Source organism: Cottoperca gobio, chromosome 5, assembly GCF_900634415.1.
Source record: "Cottoperca gobio chromosome 5, fCotGob3.1, whole genome shotgun sequence".
Lineage (NCBI taxonomy): Eukaryota > Metazoa > Chordata > Actinopteri > Perciformes > Bovichtidae > Cottoperca > Cottoperca gobio.
The window spans coordinates 13,494,193-13,514,053 of NC_041359.1; the positions used below are offsets into that span (position 1 = coordinate 13,494,193).

Consider the following 19,861-nt stretch of genomic DNA (forward strand, 5'->3'; position numbering starts at 1 on the left):
GGACAGACTGCTAAGCCATGCAAATTGCATTTGGGAGACGGTTGCCACATTAGTAAGGAGAGACACTAAGATCCAGCAGATTTATATTGTGGACAAGCACAGCAGCGATTACTGGGCAGTATACGAACTAAACCAAACACTAACGATAGTCAAGGATGTATTTTGTTTTGAGTCGTACGCTCAGTGGTACAGAAGTATCGGCTTCTACTGTGATAATATTATGCTTAACTTAAATATCAGGTCTCTTAGATAACCTTCATGTGAACACCACATTGCTAATTTAAACGTATATGAAACCACTTATTAATCCCAGTCCCAACAGCACTGCAGCCATATTCCCTCTTTTATTATACATACCAGTTCATCAGTGTTTAATTCAATCATGCATATAGTATATAATATAATTATTTCATTTGTAGAAAGTGTCTTAATAATTGTCACATTTTGTATACAAATGCAGTGTTTCCCAACCTGAGGGTCAGGACCCCCACAGGAGTCGCAAGATGATCAACGATGGTAATTTTAATTTGTGCTACACAAATGTATGCTTTTTCTTCTTCAGACGTTCAGACTCTTGTGAATAACTGGCACATTTTACTACTTTCAAACAAGGAAACAAGGAAAAAGATCAATACCTGGATGAACACTTCTTAACCGTTGACGAGAGGTCACAAAAATAGGCATCGCTTTATTTTCGCAAACCAAAATAGTTGGGAGCCACTGCCTTAGAAGTACCTTGTGCTCCATTGTTTGCATTCATTTTTTTTTTGTGCAGCTTTAAAATGACTTCCTTGTCAGTCTGAAATCAAACGGGGGGGAAAAATATCTGTATGTTATATTTATTCACAAATTGAATAAAGAATAACATTGCCTGCCTGTGGACAGAAATGCGACCGACGTGCTTTAAAAGCTTGTTTCCGACATGACATCCATATTAAAACCCATCAGTGACTGAATGTAATGTGTGAGTCTCTTCTGGTTGGACTGCTGAGGTGGAAGAGGGCTTCACTCAGTGTTACTCCTGGAAAACGGTAATTGAAGTTAGAAGCCTGGCTCACTGCCAATATCCAGGAACAACATATGATTCATAGCTTTCTGAGCAGTAAATTGCTAAAGCTTGTAACAGTATATTTCCTTTTTGTAGTATATCAATATATTTGAACACTTAGCAGTATAATGTTGGGCTCAGCAGTAGAGCATACTTGAGAGTTTGTTTTAGTTCTGTCTGATGGAGAGTCAGAGACGAAAACAGGGCAGAAAGATAACACGCGTTACAACTTCAAATTGCATCAACAAGGGCACAGTGGGCACCATTTCTTTGTGCAGGTGCAAAGCTCGCGACGCAAATGAATGAGAAACGACTTGTTTTGTTTCCTTCCATTTGATGTTTTTATCTAATGCACGTGAAAGTTCATGATTAATGTGATCGAGGAGTGGCCACTGATTCAGGGTGTAGCACTACAAACATCTACTTTATAAAAGCAACGTCATCTGTCCTTGGAGTCCTTGGAGGCGTGTTTGGTGTGCTGTGGGACTCTGCGCCATTCTTGACAAAAACAGATTTCTCTGAGGCAAAGCCAACTGCACTCTCCACACGACCCATTAGGAAAATGTCTGCTGCTTCTAAAGATGGAGCTGACGTCACCAGGGGTTGTTGGTGCCTGTCCCAGCTCCGCTTACTGATACTGTATTCCCTCCTACCAACGTATTCATCTCACTCCAGCCACTTCTTCAGATTGCAACACACTGTGCCAAAAATGCTCTCGTGTCCATGATCAGCAATATTAAAAAATATATTTTCCACAAAATAAATGTATTCCGCAATTAAGTGCGGAGAGCCTGGTTCTTTGTAACAAGCACTCGCTTCTTTGTAACAAGCACTCGCTGTAATGCTTTAACTGTAAAAAGGTGGCTACCTTTTGTAAATGCATCATTTATCATCTGTAACCTGAAACTTTGTGTTCAGACTATCAAGCAAAGTGCCAATAAGTGGGTCAGCTCTGCGTCTCTCTCTGTCTGTACGTTCCTCTAAAATTAAACACTATGCTCCAAGCATTGTCACGACAAATAGGCGGTGTGTGGGCGTTTGGACAAACATGCGCGCACGCACATGAAACCGCGGTGAACTGCACACGTTCTAAACAAAAGCAGAACAATAAGTGAAGCGAAGAGGACTCTCCAAACAGACTGTGTCAATTAGATAGTGATGAGTGCGTGGGGAGCTGTTTGTAGGTGTACGCTGTTATAATTTGTATGTGTTAATATGTATGCGAGATAAAGAGATGGGGGACGACACACACTTCACCTCACAAGGCAGTTGTATAATCTGTCACGTCAATTCTTCATGATACTGAAATGAGATGCAGCTCTTCTTTGGAATGTCCACTTGGTGAAGTCATCTGAGACGAGTCAGTTTGTAAAGGTTTTAGAGTGCGGAGCCATTGTCTTTCCCCTTTCAAATTATAATCCTTAAAATGGTTGATTTGGCGATACCCGTGGTTACCGTGGTAACAGCCAGTACAGTTTTTTTCTCAAGGTCGCTGAGCTCGGGGGCTCGTGTCAGCAGTGAGTTAACACAGCTCGGACACTGCTGTGGAAGAGTGAACAGGAAACAGTGACGTGTTTCTTGTAAGCAATTTTAAACACACGGCCCAGTGGCGGCTGGTAAACTACATTGAAAGGCTAAATGTGAATCATAAACTGTATCACAATGATTGAACAATGGTTGTATATTTGAATTGGTCAGCTGACCGAACTTTCTCACTCACAACTCGTGTCACTGAGATTTGAAGATCTTTTCCATTTGCCTGAACAGAGACTGAAATCCTCTTTTTCGTTTCTTTTTTCTTTTGTCAAGTGACGAGTAAATGCTCCACAACGAGCCGACGGCAGATATGAACCCGAACTTGTTGCCAAGTGACGAAGTCGAGTGCTGCTTCACTGGCACCATTTTGTGGCTGACTTCTTCTCCTCCGTCAAACAGTCCTATTGACTATTAATGTGACTAGACTGTTTTTGTAAGCGCATGTGTGTCCACCAGACAGAGAGCAGGACATAAAAAGACAATAGCTAGACGGACAGCTGAATAAATTGCACATAAAGTCTCATTTGTGCCAAGATAGGACAAGATAGAGGTTTGTCTGCAATAATTTATCTTCAGTGCATCGTACTGCAGACAGACACTCTGTCTTAACCCACTATTATACCAGGAAGAGCACTCAACTCGGGTCAGGCTCGGCTGAGAGATAAATCCGACTTTCAAGATGTTATCGCAAAGATCAGAGGCAACTATTTTGTGCTTGGCGATATCTAACTTTTATAACTTGCACATCTCCCTGCTACATTGGGGTCAAACGTTTCACCTAGTACAGTTGTTCAAGATATAATGGTGTCTGTACAAGAGACAGAATCTTTTACTCTTTAGAAGAACCTGTTTCACAGCTTTGTGGAGAATCATTAGATTTAAACTGTCTCCTCACCTCTGTATCTGTCTCAGTCTTTCAGTTAATAAATCAAATATTCAGCTGGAATTGAAAGACTACAATGACTGAAGGGCATGTATCTTGGGGGTGCATGTATCTTCCTTTTGTAAAGAAACAGATAAAAGGCAGACTTTGAGTTGAATTTGAGTTTAGCCTGTGAACAGTTGTAGTCGAGCTGTCTCTCGAGCACATGCTGCTGTGTGTTGTTGTTTCTGATGTTAAAGACAAACGTCAAGCAGAGCCTCTGGTGAAACTTATAGTTGAAACAGCAGAAATTAAACAGAAATGTCAAACAAAGAAGCAATAGCAATGGTGGAGATGTCAACTCCCGGTGAAATAACTGTTGCGTCACAGGAATAGATTCAACAAACTTTTCAACCCCGCTCAAACTCATGCATCGTTCAAATGTGCACTATGACAGTGTTTCCTCTGCATGTCATCTGTAAAAGTAATCTGCCGTAGAGCCGAAACAATTAGCCAATTCATCTATTAGTCGATTTTATTCTGTTAATTGATCAATCGTGATTTCTAGTCTGGAACTCTGGTCCACACTAAAATGTCAACTGTTGGATGGGTTGCCATCAGATGTGGTACACACGTTCATGTGCTCCTCAGGGGGTTTTGTAATAACTTTTGTAATCCCTTTATTTTTTCATCTAGCAAATCTGTTGAAGGTCAAATACTAAAATTCTTGCCGAACTAATGAAATTCCCATCAGCCCCAGCTGTACTACATGTTTAGTGCTAATTAGTCAATGTGAGTATGCTAATACGCTAAACTAAGATGGTGATAATGCTAAACATTAGCCTATACCTTATTAAACATCAGCATGTTAGCATATTGATGTTAGCCTGTACCTCACAGAGCCAGCGTGGCTGAATACTATAATGGACATGTTTTCTGAGATTAAGCTATTAATCAGGAATAAAGGCAGCAGTTGCAGCCCTTATCTGCTGTGTGTGCTTGAATAAAAATCCATCAGAAATTCAATGGCCAGTATTGCTGAAATTGATTAGAGATGAGGACAGATCCTGGCCTGCACAGAAATACAACAGGCATAATCAGACATCTTTTTAACCATAGTCATAGAGGCTTTTGTGACACAACAACAATCTGCAGTAATGAGGAGGTTGGTTTTCCTCTGCCTAGAAAACCTTATTTTGAAGCATTCCCGCCCCATAGTTGCATGTAATTGTTCGGGTTTGTCTCTCCTGCTAATTAGTGAACTGAAAACCAAACCCCTTTGTGTCCAGTCTGCATGAAAACAATAGTGGCTAATTGGCCAAAGCAGTCACGCTTTGATGGGAGTGAGGACTGCAGAGAATTGACACTGTGGCACCAAAGCAGATAAGAAAGAAAGTGAATGTCCAAGAGGTTAATAATGCTGTTAACAGTCACTTTAATATACTTTTTAGTTCCAGTGCATCATCTTAAATCCATTTCCAAAAAATCCTTATCGTCCGATAAAGTGTACCTGGTGTCTTATTATGAAGGCATCAATTATTATTTTGTAATTAACATCCCTACTCTGTTCTCAGTTTGTCCATTTCTGTATTCTTCAATTCGTTTGCATATTGATATTAATATTAATGACTGAAATCCATAATGGGCTTCACAATCCCTACCCAGCTTGCCTCCCAAACTTTTCATTTAGCCATATTAATTACAAATCCATCACAAATCCAGCTAATGCTTTGCTGCTTTTTTACAAAATGTCTTTAGTGGAGATCAAATTTGAGATGTTTTTGGCCGTTTGAAATCGATAGACATTCATTTATATCTGTTGACTTGCTGCTGCTATCAGCTGCCTTTCGAAGGTTGACTGTATGCCTGGTCAATTTGCATTCACAATTGTACTTTAGTAAATGAAGCATTTGAAGCTAAATGTACTTAATGTATCAAAAATATAATAATTAGTTTACCTCAAAGCTCATATACTAGTGGTTAGTACAACCTATAACAATGCATCATAGTTTCTAAACTGATATATTTAATATGTGCAGCTTTAACCTGAAAAGAAGTTAGAAAATACAGCTGTAAAATAAATATAATGAAGTAAAAAAGCACAATATTTAGGTATAAAGTAGCATACAATGGAAATGCTAGTGTAAAGTACTAAAGGTTCTTACTGTAGTAGCTTTCCAACACTTTGTAAAGGTACCAAGGAACAAAAGAACATCAATGAGATCTAACAACACTTCATATCAATCTGCACAATTGCAGTTGTTGTAGAATTATAATCACTAGCAATACTACAAAGAACAAAACAACATGTTTACCTGCAGATGGACTTTAACTTATAAAACTCATGGTCATTTCTTTCTCAGCCAAAAATGTCCCGTAAAAAGAAATGTGTAAAAGGATGCAGAAGACGAATGTCTAATAAACTGCAGGAGACCCTGATGGAGAAGCTGCGAGGTAGTGAGGGTCGGCAAGGAACAAGGCACAAGAGGAAGACCAAGAAAGCTGCAGCATGAAGTAAAAAAACAAAGCTCTCAAATTACAGGGACAAGAGAAAAAAAGTTGTCACTCCTGCCTGTTTTCCAAGGACAAGAAGCACAATAACTACGCTGTCAAAAACACTCACACGGGCACACAAACAACACACTCTTGGCACACACACACACAGTTCAGTAACACATCTCCTTTGTGCTGGATTCAGTGAAATCTCAAGAAAAACAATCAACTCTGCTGTTAGTTTCAAGATGTTCCCCAGGCGAGCCTTTTTCAGTAAAGCAGATGTGCTGTCAGTGGGTGCTCTAACACACAAACACAAACCCACACATACACAAACCTTTAAGCGTGCATATGTGTCTACATCAGAGCACATTAATCACAGTAGTGTAATAAAACCACGCAAAAACACCGCAGACACGCACACACTTCAAATCTTAACACTTATTTGATAAACCATGCAGGAAAACTGTGGAGAATTGTACAAAATGTATGTGTCATGTGTTTCTGTTTCGTAATGTTTGTCATTTCTTTCATCCGTTATATCGTATCCCTTGTTAGACATTGTTCGTTTTCCAAGACAAGCACGTCTTTAAGAACTAAGATTATAAATGTGCTAAAAATATTTTTTCTTTTGTGAAACAATTCCACGTTGTTGCACCCCGTCCCAATAAGAAGCACTCTTTATGAAGCATCTCTAAGTTGTATTAATGGTACAATAATAACAAGCTGCAACATTAGAGTCATGAACACATTAATGCATCAATAATTAATATAATCCAATAATATGACATATATTATTCTGAAATGCGACGTTACTTTAACTTTTTGTACATTTTGATGCCAATCCTTTTTATGCTTTAACTTTATTACACTTTTGAATACAGGCTGTGTTCTCTGCTTGTAACAGAGAGTTTCTACACTGTGGTATTAATACTGTTACTTACTAACTCATTTTTAAAGTTATAATGTTTTTCAAATGTGCTCAGTTGTGTAGAAGATGTAGAGGGAGGGAACTGTGACCCCCCCTTGTGTAGTTAACGTACACTTTTCACCAGACACATTGACGTGACATTCAAACACACAGCATTTATGTGTAGGGGAGGTGCAGTCTCTTTATGGTACCTGAATTCCTTCAGGGTTAGGATGAAAGGGAGGATCATGTCAGGAGGAGCTGTTCCAGCCTCCAGTGCTGCAGCTGAATAATTCAATGGACATCTTCACCTCAGTGCAGAATACATGAACACATAGCGCTGATTTAAAGCTTTGGATGCTGTGCATGATCAGTCAGAGCTCTGGGTCTTCTGGGTGATTTAGTTCTTCACACGTAATGTGCACGGAGGCACAAATGTCAGACCGAACGCTGATCCTCTGCGTGGAGAGAAAAAGAGATCGGAAGTTCTTTGTTTGTCTGCTAGTGTTTTTCTTTGTTTGAGCATCGAGTGACTGATGAGTCTCTGAGCGAATTGCTACGCTCGTCTAAGCTGCTCTGTGTCATCAGATGGCTGCTTTGTCTTGACACAGTGTCAGAACAAGCTTGGCACCACATGAACAGTTTAGACTGGAACAATAAAGTCATGTCAAGTAAAGATTGTAGTAAAACGATGATGCCACTATTAGAGTGTGAACTGTTTTCTACCCAATGATTATTGGAGGAAAGTAACTAAGTACTGTAGCTACTTAAGGACCGTTTTAAAGGACTTGTGTTTCCTTATTATGTTAATTTATACTTATACGTTTAGTTACTAGTTACTTTACATATTCAGATTATTAGTATTACTATTATGAGATATTGATAAAGTACACAGCAGTGTATTCATTTAAATGACCCCCACCTTAAATCAATGATTTAATGTAATAATAAAATGAAAATGATTCTGAAATGGGACATTCTGCATAATGAGTGCTTTTTACTTTTGGTATTTTAACTTTATTTTGATGCTAATACATTTGTACTTTTTTAGATGTGAGTTATTCTTCCACCCGTCCAAAGTCTCCATAGAGACAGAAAATTAATTTTCTAGTGTGCAGCCTGCACCGTCCTCGGCCCCCGTGTTGTTCCTCCCACTCTACTCTCATTTCCATGCCCCCACATTGTTATGCCAGCTAGCCAAATAATTACACTCCTGCTATCCCCTGCCACACTATAGCTCATAGTACCGCTCTAACACCGTTTGAGCCCCTTCACCCCAATAGTCAGAGTCTTGTTTTACACAGTTTGCCCTCCACTTGTGGATCAAATGGCGAGAAGGCCGGGACGTGTGCAGTCTTGCCTCGCACGAGACATTGTGATGGCAGAAAAAGGAGGACGGTCCTTTTTTGTTTTCATCAAGTCTGTTTGAGATAGTCTGGCTGAGCTTTATCTCTTGACTTCCTTAATCTCGCCATTGATCCTTTCTATTGATGGACAATTATGTCATCACGCTGCTCCCAGAGACTGATGTGTTTTCCACGTCTTTAAAACATCATAGCAACACAAGCCGCCTCGCTCGATCACTCTTGTCTCACTGAAGCCATTAAAATGCAGTTAGTTGTCATGCATGGCTCATTTGTATGCATGCATACCATTAATGTCACTTTGCGTTGAATTGATCATGATAGAAGAAAATGATGCATGTAGAGGTTTCAAAGTGGGAGGCTGGCCCCCCCCCCCCCAGTCAGGGCTCATAACAGTTTCAGGGGAGGATCAGTGAATGGAAGTGAATAAATATTAGATTAGTAATCAAAAGAAGTTCAAAGAATAGCCTAAATGTTTGTGATTTGGTTAAAGAGATAGTTCAGATAAATGCCTTCGGACAGACCTTAGTCTGACGTTATGTCTCTACAATCAAATAACATAATCATGATTTCAAGCCTTTCAAAGCAATGCAGGGTCATGACGAAGAGAAAGAGTCAGAGAGAAAAGAGGAAAGGAATAAGTAGAGTAAATATGACAAATAATGGAGATAGAACAATACAATCATTGGGATTAACTACAGCATAAGGATACAGGATAAGAATAGCAAAGAAGTGAGGGAGAGTGATGTCACAACAGGATATGTATCATGCAAATAATGTACAGCAGACTCGGTCATTATGCCCGGATCATGACGTCTATTCTAGTCAACTGTGACTCACTATGTGATGCAGGACTCCATGTAAAACATAGCCCGGGGAAGATATGTATAGGGCTATTTCTGACCATGTGATGGCATCTTTAGCAATCAAGCATCCATGTAAGCTTATTTCCTTGCAGAGTATCTGGGAACAGAGGAAATAGTGGGTCCAAATAAACATAAGCAGAAATGGTTATTAAGCTGTGGATATAACGCCACACAAGACACGATAGCACATCTTCATCATTTGCAATATTTACTCTGCTCCTTCCTTCTACGTATTTCTTTGCTCTCTAATCTTTCTTTCCGTCATGCATTGATTTGAAAGGCTTAATTTCTACAGGACTGTGTGGCGGTCTCAGACTCTTGGACTCCACAGATCAATATGGAAAATGGGATCGCATCAAATGACCCTGAAAAGAAATGGAGTCCACAGAGCTCATCTGTTGGATTTAGCCCAGCACAGAGCCTTTTGTTGGTGTTGTTTTCAGTGGCAGCATAACATCTATTACTCAGTGATCTGTTCATCAAATCTTTGGCTTTAGATTTCTCATGCTCAAAACTCCAATCTCCATCCCTCGGATGTTTACTCCAGATGCGTCCGCTTGAGCTGCTGAGTTAAAGAGATCTAACTTCACCTTTATCTCCTCCTCTCTTTACCACCCGACACTCTCAGTTACAGTATTTTCAGCTGCGTTTGGATAATAGCTGGAGTGAGATCTAAGTCTTAACATAACCCACACAATGCCCGAGTAAACGGATCAGCAGCAGTTAATATAGAAACTTAAATGGTTTCCTCTTCATGCCAGAGCACCAGGGCAATTTGGTCAAAAAAGATTATACTATTATATAATTTGCTTCATTTTAAAAATCCATTTAAACCCTCAATTCATGCATGTACAGTATATGTGTTTATTTTCCATTCGTAACACCTATGATTGGAATACCAGGCATTTAATTTTAAGGGATTTACACATCCTTTCTTCAACAGTGTGTGTGCTGTTCAAATGAACTATAGCAGAACATGTGGGTGTCTGTCTCTGAGGACGTAGTCGCTCTTTCCTTATTAAAGTAGTTGTTTTTGCACGATTTCAAGTTGGGGTTTTTTTGCCTTTAGTGAAAGTTCAAAAATCTAATTATAGTCAAGTGTTCAAGATAATGGGTTTCTTCCTTATCAGATCATATGCCGAAATTGTTCCGAGTGAAGGAAACATTGCTGACTTGCATTCCTTGATGTCCTCAAGTCTTATTATAAGACGCTAGTGGGTGCTAGAAATTGAATACGGAAAACTGCAGGGATGACCCGTCAGAGATGATGCATTGCTTGTAACTGCATAAAGTCAGGCTTCCTTTGGCTAAACTAAAATCTATAGCCGTGTTAGCTGCCCGGTGAGCCTGCAACGGTCATTACACAACAGAAAACAAAACTGATGGATGGATGAAATTGAGAGAAAACTTTTCAATTGCCACATCCTTACCGCTGTGTGGGGGGGGGGGAAATGTTTGGCCTGAGAGTTAAATCGTGTTGGCACTCGGCAGAGCTTGTTACCAAAGATCTACTTTATCTTTTCAGATCGAAGTGTGTTAACCCTGCTTCTGGTGTGAACTGTAGAAGATAAATGTTTTAAACCTGGAAAACGGTCTGTAATGGATCCTGTAAATACAACAAGATTGTTTGTGTTGGAAGTGCTGATTAGAGTTAACATATGAAGCACTGTGCTCTGCAGTTAAAGCTGCAATATGTTTGTATTAAATAGGTAACTGTTTGCTCACAACTTCATAAGGTGATAAAATGTAATTTACAGCTTATGCTGCTCCCCCCAAGTGGCCAAATAAATGAATAAGTAGTGCAGCTTTAAAGCATAAAAGCACTATGCAGATGTCTGCTTAAACAAGCTTTTGTCACACAAAGGTAAATACAAAGGTTGTCTTTTTTTTTAACAAGCATGTACGCCTCATAAAAGTCGTCTCTCTGGCACTTACAGCTCTGTTAGGAGGAGTCATATTTGCGCATGGTGTGTTTTGCTAGCAGCTACATTATGCTGCTTGAAGGAATTAAATAAGGGGAGCTACATCAGCAGCCTCTCGGTAATTGCCCATTACCGTACTGGCTGACCACCCATGTCTTTGTGTATTGTTTGGCATTGTGCTCTGCAGATACTGAACACATGCTGAACGTGGAGCCTCTTTAGACCCGATCAGTGGCAATGGGATTAGAGATAGATGATTTTTTTAATATATTCCTCTGAGAAACTGTAACGTGACTTTAGAATTAAAGCAGAAGGGAGAGAGAGCTTCTGCTGTGTGCATAATGTTTACGTGTCATCATGGCAACATTGTAGTGTGTTCAAACAGCTGACCGTGCTGAGAGAAAAGAAACACACACTAACAAAATGACACCTTCTAGCCGCACTGAAAGAGATATATTGCCGTAATTCTAAGGTCACCAATTTTGCTGGCGTGGCTATTGATTGGTGGAAGTTACGGCGTCATACCCTCAGAGTGTTTCTCTCACAGATGGTCTGATCCTAATGAACCAGACTAACAAGCCAGATGCCTCCGTGCTGCACTACACAAGGCCCTGTGAGTTGATATGGAAGGAATGTGACATACATTTTTAATTGACGACACAGAGAGGAACCACGAGGGCACATGCAATTTGATTTAATGTCATTGTATTATGGTACATCATTATGGTACATACACTGGTGTGCTGCCTGAAGGAGATACATTATTTTAATTGAGGACCTGTTGAAGAAGACATTACGTTTCACAAACTAATAGCCGGTGCATGGATAGAAAGATTTCTTGAAGGATAGACCCTGTAAAGTTATCTTTGTTTCTATTAACAGCCAGGACTTCAAACCCATATCTCCTCTTTCTGTTTCAAGCTCTTGGTTCTTACTTTATTTAGCTTCAGTGTATGGGATGGTGAAGGACGCGGTGCAAACCATCTGCAAGATGTTGTGTAAAATGAGACTTCCTGAGCATTTTGTGTGTTGGCTGGCAGCCTGTGCCTCTCTGCTTGACTCATTCTCCCTGTTGGTCCGTCTTTGTCGGTCTGCTCTCCATCTGCCTGCCTGTCTGTGTGTTTACTTGTAATCCATTTTTACATCACTCTCGAACAAATGGCAGCCAAGATGTTAAGAAGTCAACATCAGGCCACGCTGTTATTGGATACATTCATCATTTAAACGGCGAGACGGCATTTGATATTACAGCAGAATTGTAATCAGAATTGATTATTACCATCAGCCAGTTAGATGGCATTAATTACCGTCTTGGTACGGGCTCACTGATTCGCTGCATCTTTTTTTTTTTTTTTTAAAGGCATCTCATTAGAAAGTTTGGTCTTTTTAAAAGTGCACAAGCAGGCGTCCATTTTCTCTCTTTCATTTGTTCCACAGGGAGTGTGAAGTCCAGGAGAGGGCAGCAGAGAGTGTACAATGACAAACTAAATCTCCTCTCTTCTCTTCCAGGGCCAAAGTGTTTCGGGGAAAGAAGGTCCTCGGTGACTACGACATCAAAGTGGAGCAGGTATCGTATTGATTTCTATAGACCTATGATGGTATTAAAGGTTGAGGGGGATCAGAACAGAGATAAAAGTGAACTGACAACAGATTCACCTTTTGATATGGAAATGCAAGGTTTCCACTGACTGATTGCTTTATACAGCAGGTTATAAGTTCATAGAATTAGCTACAAAACATACAAGTAAAATGTGTCACTCCAGAAAAGAGTGAGTACTCGCAACCTTAATCTGCGGTGGTTGCAGAGATAGAAGGTCACGAGTGTCTCTGCCTGTGTGTGCAACAAGTGGTCAGTGGCTCCAGCACTTTGGTCCAGACTCAATAACTATTGGATGGTTTCCCTTTTACATGTTGTACAGATACTCATGATCCCACACGATGAATCACACCTCATTTTAGTAATTATGTGAAATATCTCAACAGCTACAAGATGGGTTGTCAAAGTTAAAGGTGGTTAAAGACATTTATCCCAAGAGGATGAATCAGGTCGAGATTAACATTTGCAAAAATGTTCCTCTCAGCAGGAATCCATAGAAACTGCAGAGTCCTTTTCTTAACATTTTGCAATTGTCATCAAAAATGACTTTAGTGCAGTGTTTCCCAGTGTATAAATATACTTTATAGTATAACCACACTTTAAAAAAGCACCAGGGTTTCATATGTAATATTACACCAGTTAATTTACTGTACATACAACAGTATTGGTTGAACCAGCAAACCATTTTGATTTTGCAGCACTTGGTTAGTGCATGCATCTGAAAGGAATATTCTCTGGGGTTTCACATCAAACTGTTTCACAGCTAATGAATGCTGACAATGAAATTACAACCTCAAGCCTCCCACAGAAACAAAAATGGACACAAGAGGAGACGGGAGTCAGCAGCTATGAGTCACAGAGAAATCCTCACTTTGTTTGCAACCGCACTTATGACAAGCACACGTATAGAATAACTATATGGTTTTTGTATACAATAATACAAATGTGTTTCCATTCCAATGAATACAAAGTATATTAAGAATATGTAAATATATAACAGATGTGTACAATGCAAAAGTCTCTCTTGTCATCTCCTTTAAATGCTTCTGCAAAGTCAGTTTGTTAATAGACAGTAATCATTTTAAATGATAATAAAAGGCCCAGTATGAAAATAATTGTCATTATGGAATATAGTTGAAATAGCTTTTCTTGCCTGACCTCAACTAAAGAGAATATAATCATCTGATATCTTCCTTTTGTATATGAGATTCTGCAGTTTAAAGCACAAGGAACCATTTATAAAATCGGCGTGTATGATTATGCAGCATTCACCATTTACCAGGATTCTTGCGTATTTCATCACTTCTGTGTCGAGACGTCTCGTGTACAGCTGATTAAACTGTCTCGTGTCCTCTTCCCATCCTCGTAGGCCGAGTTCTCAGAGGTCAACCTCGTCTCGCATTCAAATGGAACCTGCAATGTGGACATGCAAGCCATCAGGAGCGGGACCAAAGTGGTCAGGTAAGCCACACACACACACACACACACACACACACACACACACACACACACACACACATAACCCTCTCTGCTTACAAAAGTGTCCTTGCTTTGGAGATAAGTTTTACTGATTTTGAAAAAACATTTGGTCCGCACTAAAAGGTTTAATAGCAGCATGTTCAGGGTGAGGCAAAAGGGCTCTTAGAGTTTAATCAAAATGACCTACAATCCCCAAAAACGTCCCCACACTTTGGAAGACATTTGGCCCTCTTACAAAAAAGAACAACTTGCATATACTGTATTTTCAAACCCCAGCGCCGTGCTACAGTATCATGTGTTTGCAAGATGATCCAAATACTTTTTCTGCGAAATCATACCGAGAAAACCTCAGAATGCTCTTGGAAATAATATATTTGTTTACAGCGAGATCTGATGAGTGGAAAACGGGCAGAGAGGCGTATGACCACAGTCATTACCCACAGTACAAACATGTGAACGCACTGTAACCCAGACAATCACACACCACAAACCACACTGACACACACACACACCAGCGTCCCCGCTGAGGACTGCCAGGGATTAAGTAAGACTTGTACTCCCACTGCTTTACCAACAAAACCAACAGGAAATAAAGACGGCAGCCTCAGACTGATTATCTGCATCTCCGCCCTGTAATTATGCTTTAAGAGGGGTTTGTCCGCACATGCTCACACACAAAAAGTGACCATTGCCCTGAGATGATGTGGATTCGGGGAAACTTTGATTCATTGTGGTAGACAGAAGGATTCACATTCACCTGTCCTGACTGTGTCATGTCCACAGAAGCATTACTCCTTTAGAACATCCTCGTAGACCTCCATGGTTGTATCATGGCATCAGTCTCACCCAAGCACGGTCTTACTGTGGAGAAAATTAATGTGTTTACAACATAATTGTCTGTCTTTTTGTCCGCCTGTCTGAGTTCATTGCAGGCTTTTAAGGCTATCTATCTTCATTTGTCTCTGTAATTACAACGTGTCCATCGATTTCAAGTCAAAGCAGTGCTTGTGCTAACTGCTCTGTGTTTTGCTAAATGGCCCTCACTCTGAAAGAGATGTGATGTTTCCCAGACATGTCACTCTGTGTTCTTCAGCACCTCTATATTCTTCTTTTATCGCTTTATTTCTTTCGTTTAGTGCAATTGAAAGAACAAATATTTAGTAAAAACATCAAAAAGATGAAACATTATACTATGACCCTACGATTTCTGAGAAATATTTACAGTGTAAAACATAAAAGATTAGTTTGAAAGTTGCAGAAGGAGAAGAAGAGTCTGTGAATCATCACAAGGATTATAGTGCATTAGATATCATACTTCAGCACATAGCGGCACACAAGTAAAGTCATTTAACGGATAAATCTGGTGTTATTTAATTTGTTTCCTCTTGTTAACAAATCCCATGAATAGATCCAAACCAACGGTATTTAAGTCCGTCTCTCAACACTTCCCTATCCTGTCTGTGCCTCTCAGTAGGCCTGTCCTAACATCTAGCCTACTTCTGTTAGAAATAATTGTGATAAACGACATTATTGTCATTTTAAGATCCTTTTATGTCACTGATATAAAATCATAACTCTTTCAAAGAGCAATGACATTTTAATGCTTAGGAATATTCACTAATTGGAATTGCAATATAAAAACAATATCCTAAATATATAAAATACAACCACACAACCAACTTTGGGAACTATGTTCAGCTGCCGCCCAGTGCAACATCAGGACACAGAGGAATTGTCTGTGTTGACTTTGACAATACTTGTTAGTAAAAATCAATTCTGTGTTGATCCCCTGATTTATCATGTAGCTCCATCATCAGGTCAAGTTTTCATTGTTTGTCTAATACTTTTGTTTTATGACCAAATACCTGCAAAACGTATGACATCAGCCTAACACGCTAAACTAAGATGGTGAACATGGTAACCCTGACACCTATTTATCAGTATGTTAGCATTATCATGTTTAGCATGTTAGGCAAAGCAGTGCTTTAAGCTAAATGCTAAGTGCAGCCTCACAAAGTTGCTAGCATGGCTGTAGTCTCGTTTCATATCGGGGCATCAGAACTAAAAATGCAAATTGAAAGCTAGTTGGGGTGACCGTGGCCCTGCGGGCGACACTGGTTCAGGGTATTAAATTGAGAGTCATGACCATGTTGATCTTTACAGCCTACTGTCAGCGATGAAGAGATTACAGTCACATTAGTGGCCGTGTCCTTTCCACCAGTCTTTTGTAGTTTCTTGGAGAGTCTGATTAGTATTCTCGGTGCATGAAGTGCTGGTGGTGGTCACACTGTGCCAGAGTTTTCTTTCGCTCCTCTCTACGTCTCCTTTACTCTACATTTCTTTCCTCTCTGTCTCACCTCTCCCCTTTCCCTCTCCGCCTTTCTTCACATTCCCTCTCTCTCTCACACACACATTCAGAGACAAAAGGAAAAATAACAGGAGTCATGCCCTATCACTGTCAACCTTTCACTGAGCTGAACTGCACTGAATTCAGTTTTTCCCCCTTAATCTGCTGCTCACTAATTGCTTCCATGAGCTCCAGAGCTGTGGTTTTTAGTCTTTTTGCTACGGAGACTGACGGGCATCTGTGGCTCAGGATAGAGCAGGTCACACACCAACTGGAAGATCTGCGGTTATATCATCCCCATGTCGTTGGGAAAGAGACTGAACCCCAAATTGCTCCCGAAGGGTTAGCGTTAGTGTGTGTTAATGAGCATTAGATCCTGATGATCAGTAAGAAATCAAGTAAATAACAAATGTTTAATTATCTGATCACTTGCACTCAACAGCAGAAGAGAAGCAATGAAGATGATCCTATCATGTCAGTAACAAATCTTTAAAACAAGACGTATTATTGATCCGCTCACTCCTACCTCATGGAGAGCAGGCATTCTTGACCAATCAGAGGCAGTCGCTAGTGAAGCGACAATGACTAACGCGCCCAGTTGTATTTGTTGTTGTGCACCAGCCATGTGCCCCAATACAGCATTTTGTTGTGTGTTTATCTGACAATCATGTCATTATGAAGGACTTTGTCCAGAGTGAAACACTGGAAACCAGTTGTGTTCATTTTAACATGCTTTCTGAAAAACACTTTCATATACAACAATATGAGCAGTGTCTGTTAACTACAGATCTTTTGTTGAGTTAATTATTATTATTACAGCCGCTCCCAGTTATCTGCTTAGTGTCTTGCTAAGTAATATTTTTAAATATGAAGGGTCATCTATCATTTTGCTCAAGATTCACACCTTAATTGTGTTAAAGTGTCCCAGATCCAGGTCCACCCTTAAAATATATAAAGGTAAATTCAATTTAGAAACATCTGACATCATCCAAGGTGAGGATCCAACTGGAGCAAAGCATTTTAGAACAAAACAAAAGTGACAAAAGGAGGTGAAATAGAGATTTAGTTTCAAACATACAAGTACATTTCTTTAATGATAATAATAATGATACTATTCACAGCATAGATCGATGTGCCGCTGATACTGAACAGTGATGCTTGTAAAAATATACATTATAAAGTCCTATGATTTAATTAGTTGTGCCATTTTTATTATAGATATGTTAAAATAAATGTAACATAAATTACCCGCTTCAGGCTTCATGCGTGAAATGTGCCAGAAAAATAAGATCTTAAAGATACTTTGACTTCCACAACATAGAGTTTAGTAAGAATCCTTCACAGATGAGGATTTACTCTAAGACGACAGATATGACCACGCCACTGTCTGTCTTTCTCAGTCTAATGCAGTTATTTATGTGGTCAGACTTATTATCTCACTGCCTCCTCAGTGGAAAAGACAAATGTATTACCTTTTACTTGTGGCTTTGTGGGTTTTCCCACTGCACCATGACCTTTTATTTAATGCCACCCCTTCTCTATCGCTCTTTCTTCCACGCAAAAAAGCAGGTCAGGGACATCTACAATCCATAAACGTCTGCTTCAATAACCATGCTGTGACCATTTTGCCTGACACTGTGAAGTGACTCATTTAGTCACAAAATAAAATAATAAAATAATTGTTACGACACAGACTGTGTGGGGAAATACTCATCTAAGTGAGGTACATTACAACTAGAAATGTAAATGTATTCTTATTTCAACCTTTTTTATATCTTTGCTCTCACTCCAGGTCTTTCAGGCCCGACTTCGTATTGGTGCGCCAGCACGCCTTCAGCATGGCCCAGAACGAGGATTTTAGGAACTTGATCATCGGTCTGCAGTATGCGGGCGTCCCATCAGTCAACTCTCTGGACTCCATCTACAACCTCTGTGACAAACCTTGGGCTGTAAGCAATTTCAGCAACTCTAATGTACACCTGCAACAACCTACAAAGTATTATTCACAATATTGTGCATTACATCGATGTAGAAAGATGTTCCTAATGGAGCCTGCAGATGTTCATTTCAATTCTTATTAAAATGACTCACAGTGTGGCACAGTTTAAAAAACACTATGACATTGATGCTTTTTATATGAGTAGTCACTTTTATATACTATATTACTGTGATAATACATGTTACACCCAGTCAACTACCTGTGTTCAAACTGCAGTTAACTCTGTCTTTCCATTGTCCTCCTCTCCACCAGTTCTCCCAGCTGATCAACAATCAGAAGAGGCTGGGTTCAGATAAGATCCCTCTCATTGATCAGACTTTCTACCCCAACTACAAAGACATGGTAAGAGTTATTTATTGTGTATTGTTAGTAACCCTTTAGCAAACTCACACGGCCAAAAGCCCAGCTTCTCAACAAATGATTCAATGTTTCCATTGATTATCTTGAGATTTAGATATTTACAGTATGTTATTGTGTTTTTAGTAGTTGAACTATGTGTCTCAGGACAGTGAGAAGAGATAATGTTGTCAGCCTATTACTGTAGATTTTAGGATATCACTGGTAAAATTGATATATTTTATTTTGAATTACTTTCCAAAATTCAATTTACCACATTTCTAGCATAAATATTTTCACGTTCTATATATACAAGTGTTAACTACAAAGCTGGGAATATACATTAAAGAGTAAAAGCACAAGTCATGTTACTTTTCTCAGAATTCTTTACACTTTTACGCTATTTAGCCAAATTTCCTAAATTCATCTCATTGCGATTACCAAATGGTAATTTCATGTTTTAATGTCTCAAATGCCCTTAGGTGCGTATTATTATTTTCTCACAAACATTTGATGAGGTACCGAATATATAAATATATATATATATATATATATATATATATATATATATATATATAATAAATATATATATATAGATATAAAATATATATATATATATATAAATATATATATATATATATATATATATATCTATATAAATATAATATAAAATATATATATATATATACATCTATAAATATTATATATCTAATATAATATACTCTATATATATTATAATAAATAACTCTATATATAAATATATTATATAATATCTATAATATCTATATATCTATAAATATCAATTCTATATATCCCATACTATAATAAATCTCTATTTCATCTTCTATCTATATCTATCTATATATTCTTATCTTTCTGATCTATCTCCATATTCATATTTTATTCCTCATATTATCTCTCTATATATCTATATTTTATTTTCATATCTATCATATTTTATTTTCTATATTATTTATAAATATAAAATATAGTATGTTACTGTATACTGCACTCATGAGAAAGGGGAACTTGCTTATTTTCTTTATGCAGTTCACTTACTATATTCGCTAGAGCATTTATGAGTTACATTATAGAGGTTAAG

The 19,861-nt window shown here is 38.8% G+C and overlaps 1 protein-coding gene across 1 annotated transcript in view; it reads left to right on the top strand.

The window, feature by feature from the left end:
- The window catches only part of syn2b (synapsin IIb), a 68,703-nt gene that overhangs the window by 21,061 nt on the left and 27,781 nt on the right, over positions 1-19,861 (top strand). Inside the window, exons 2-5 of the mRNA XM_029431813.1 lie at positions 12,511-12,568; positions 13,968-14,059; positions 18,217-18,373; positions 18,676-18,765. Coding sequence (XP_029287673.1) covers positions 12,511-12,568; positions 13,968-14,059; positions 18,217-18,373; positions 18,676-18,765 — 397 coding nt within the window. The remainder of the gene's footprint in view (positions 1-12,510; positions 12,569-13,967; positions 14,060-18,216; positions 18,374-18,675; positions 18,766-19,861) is intronic.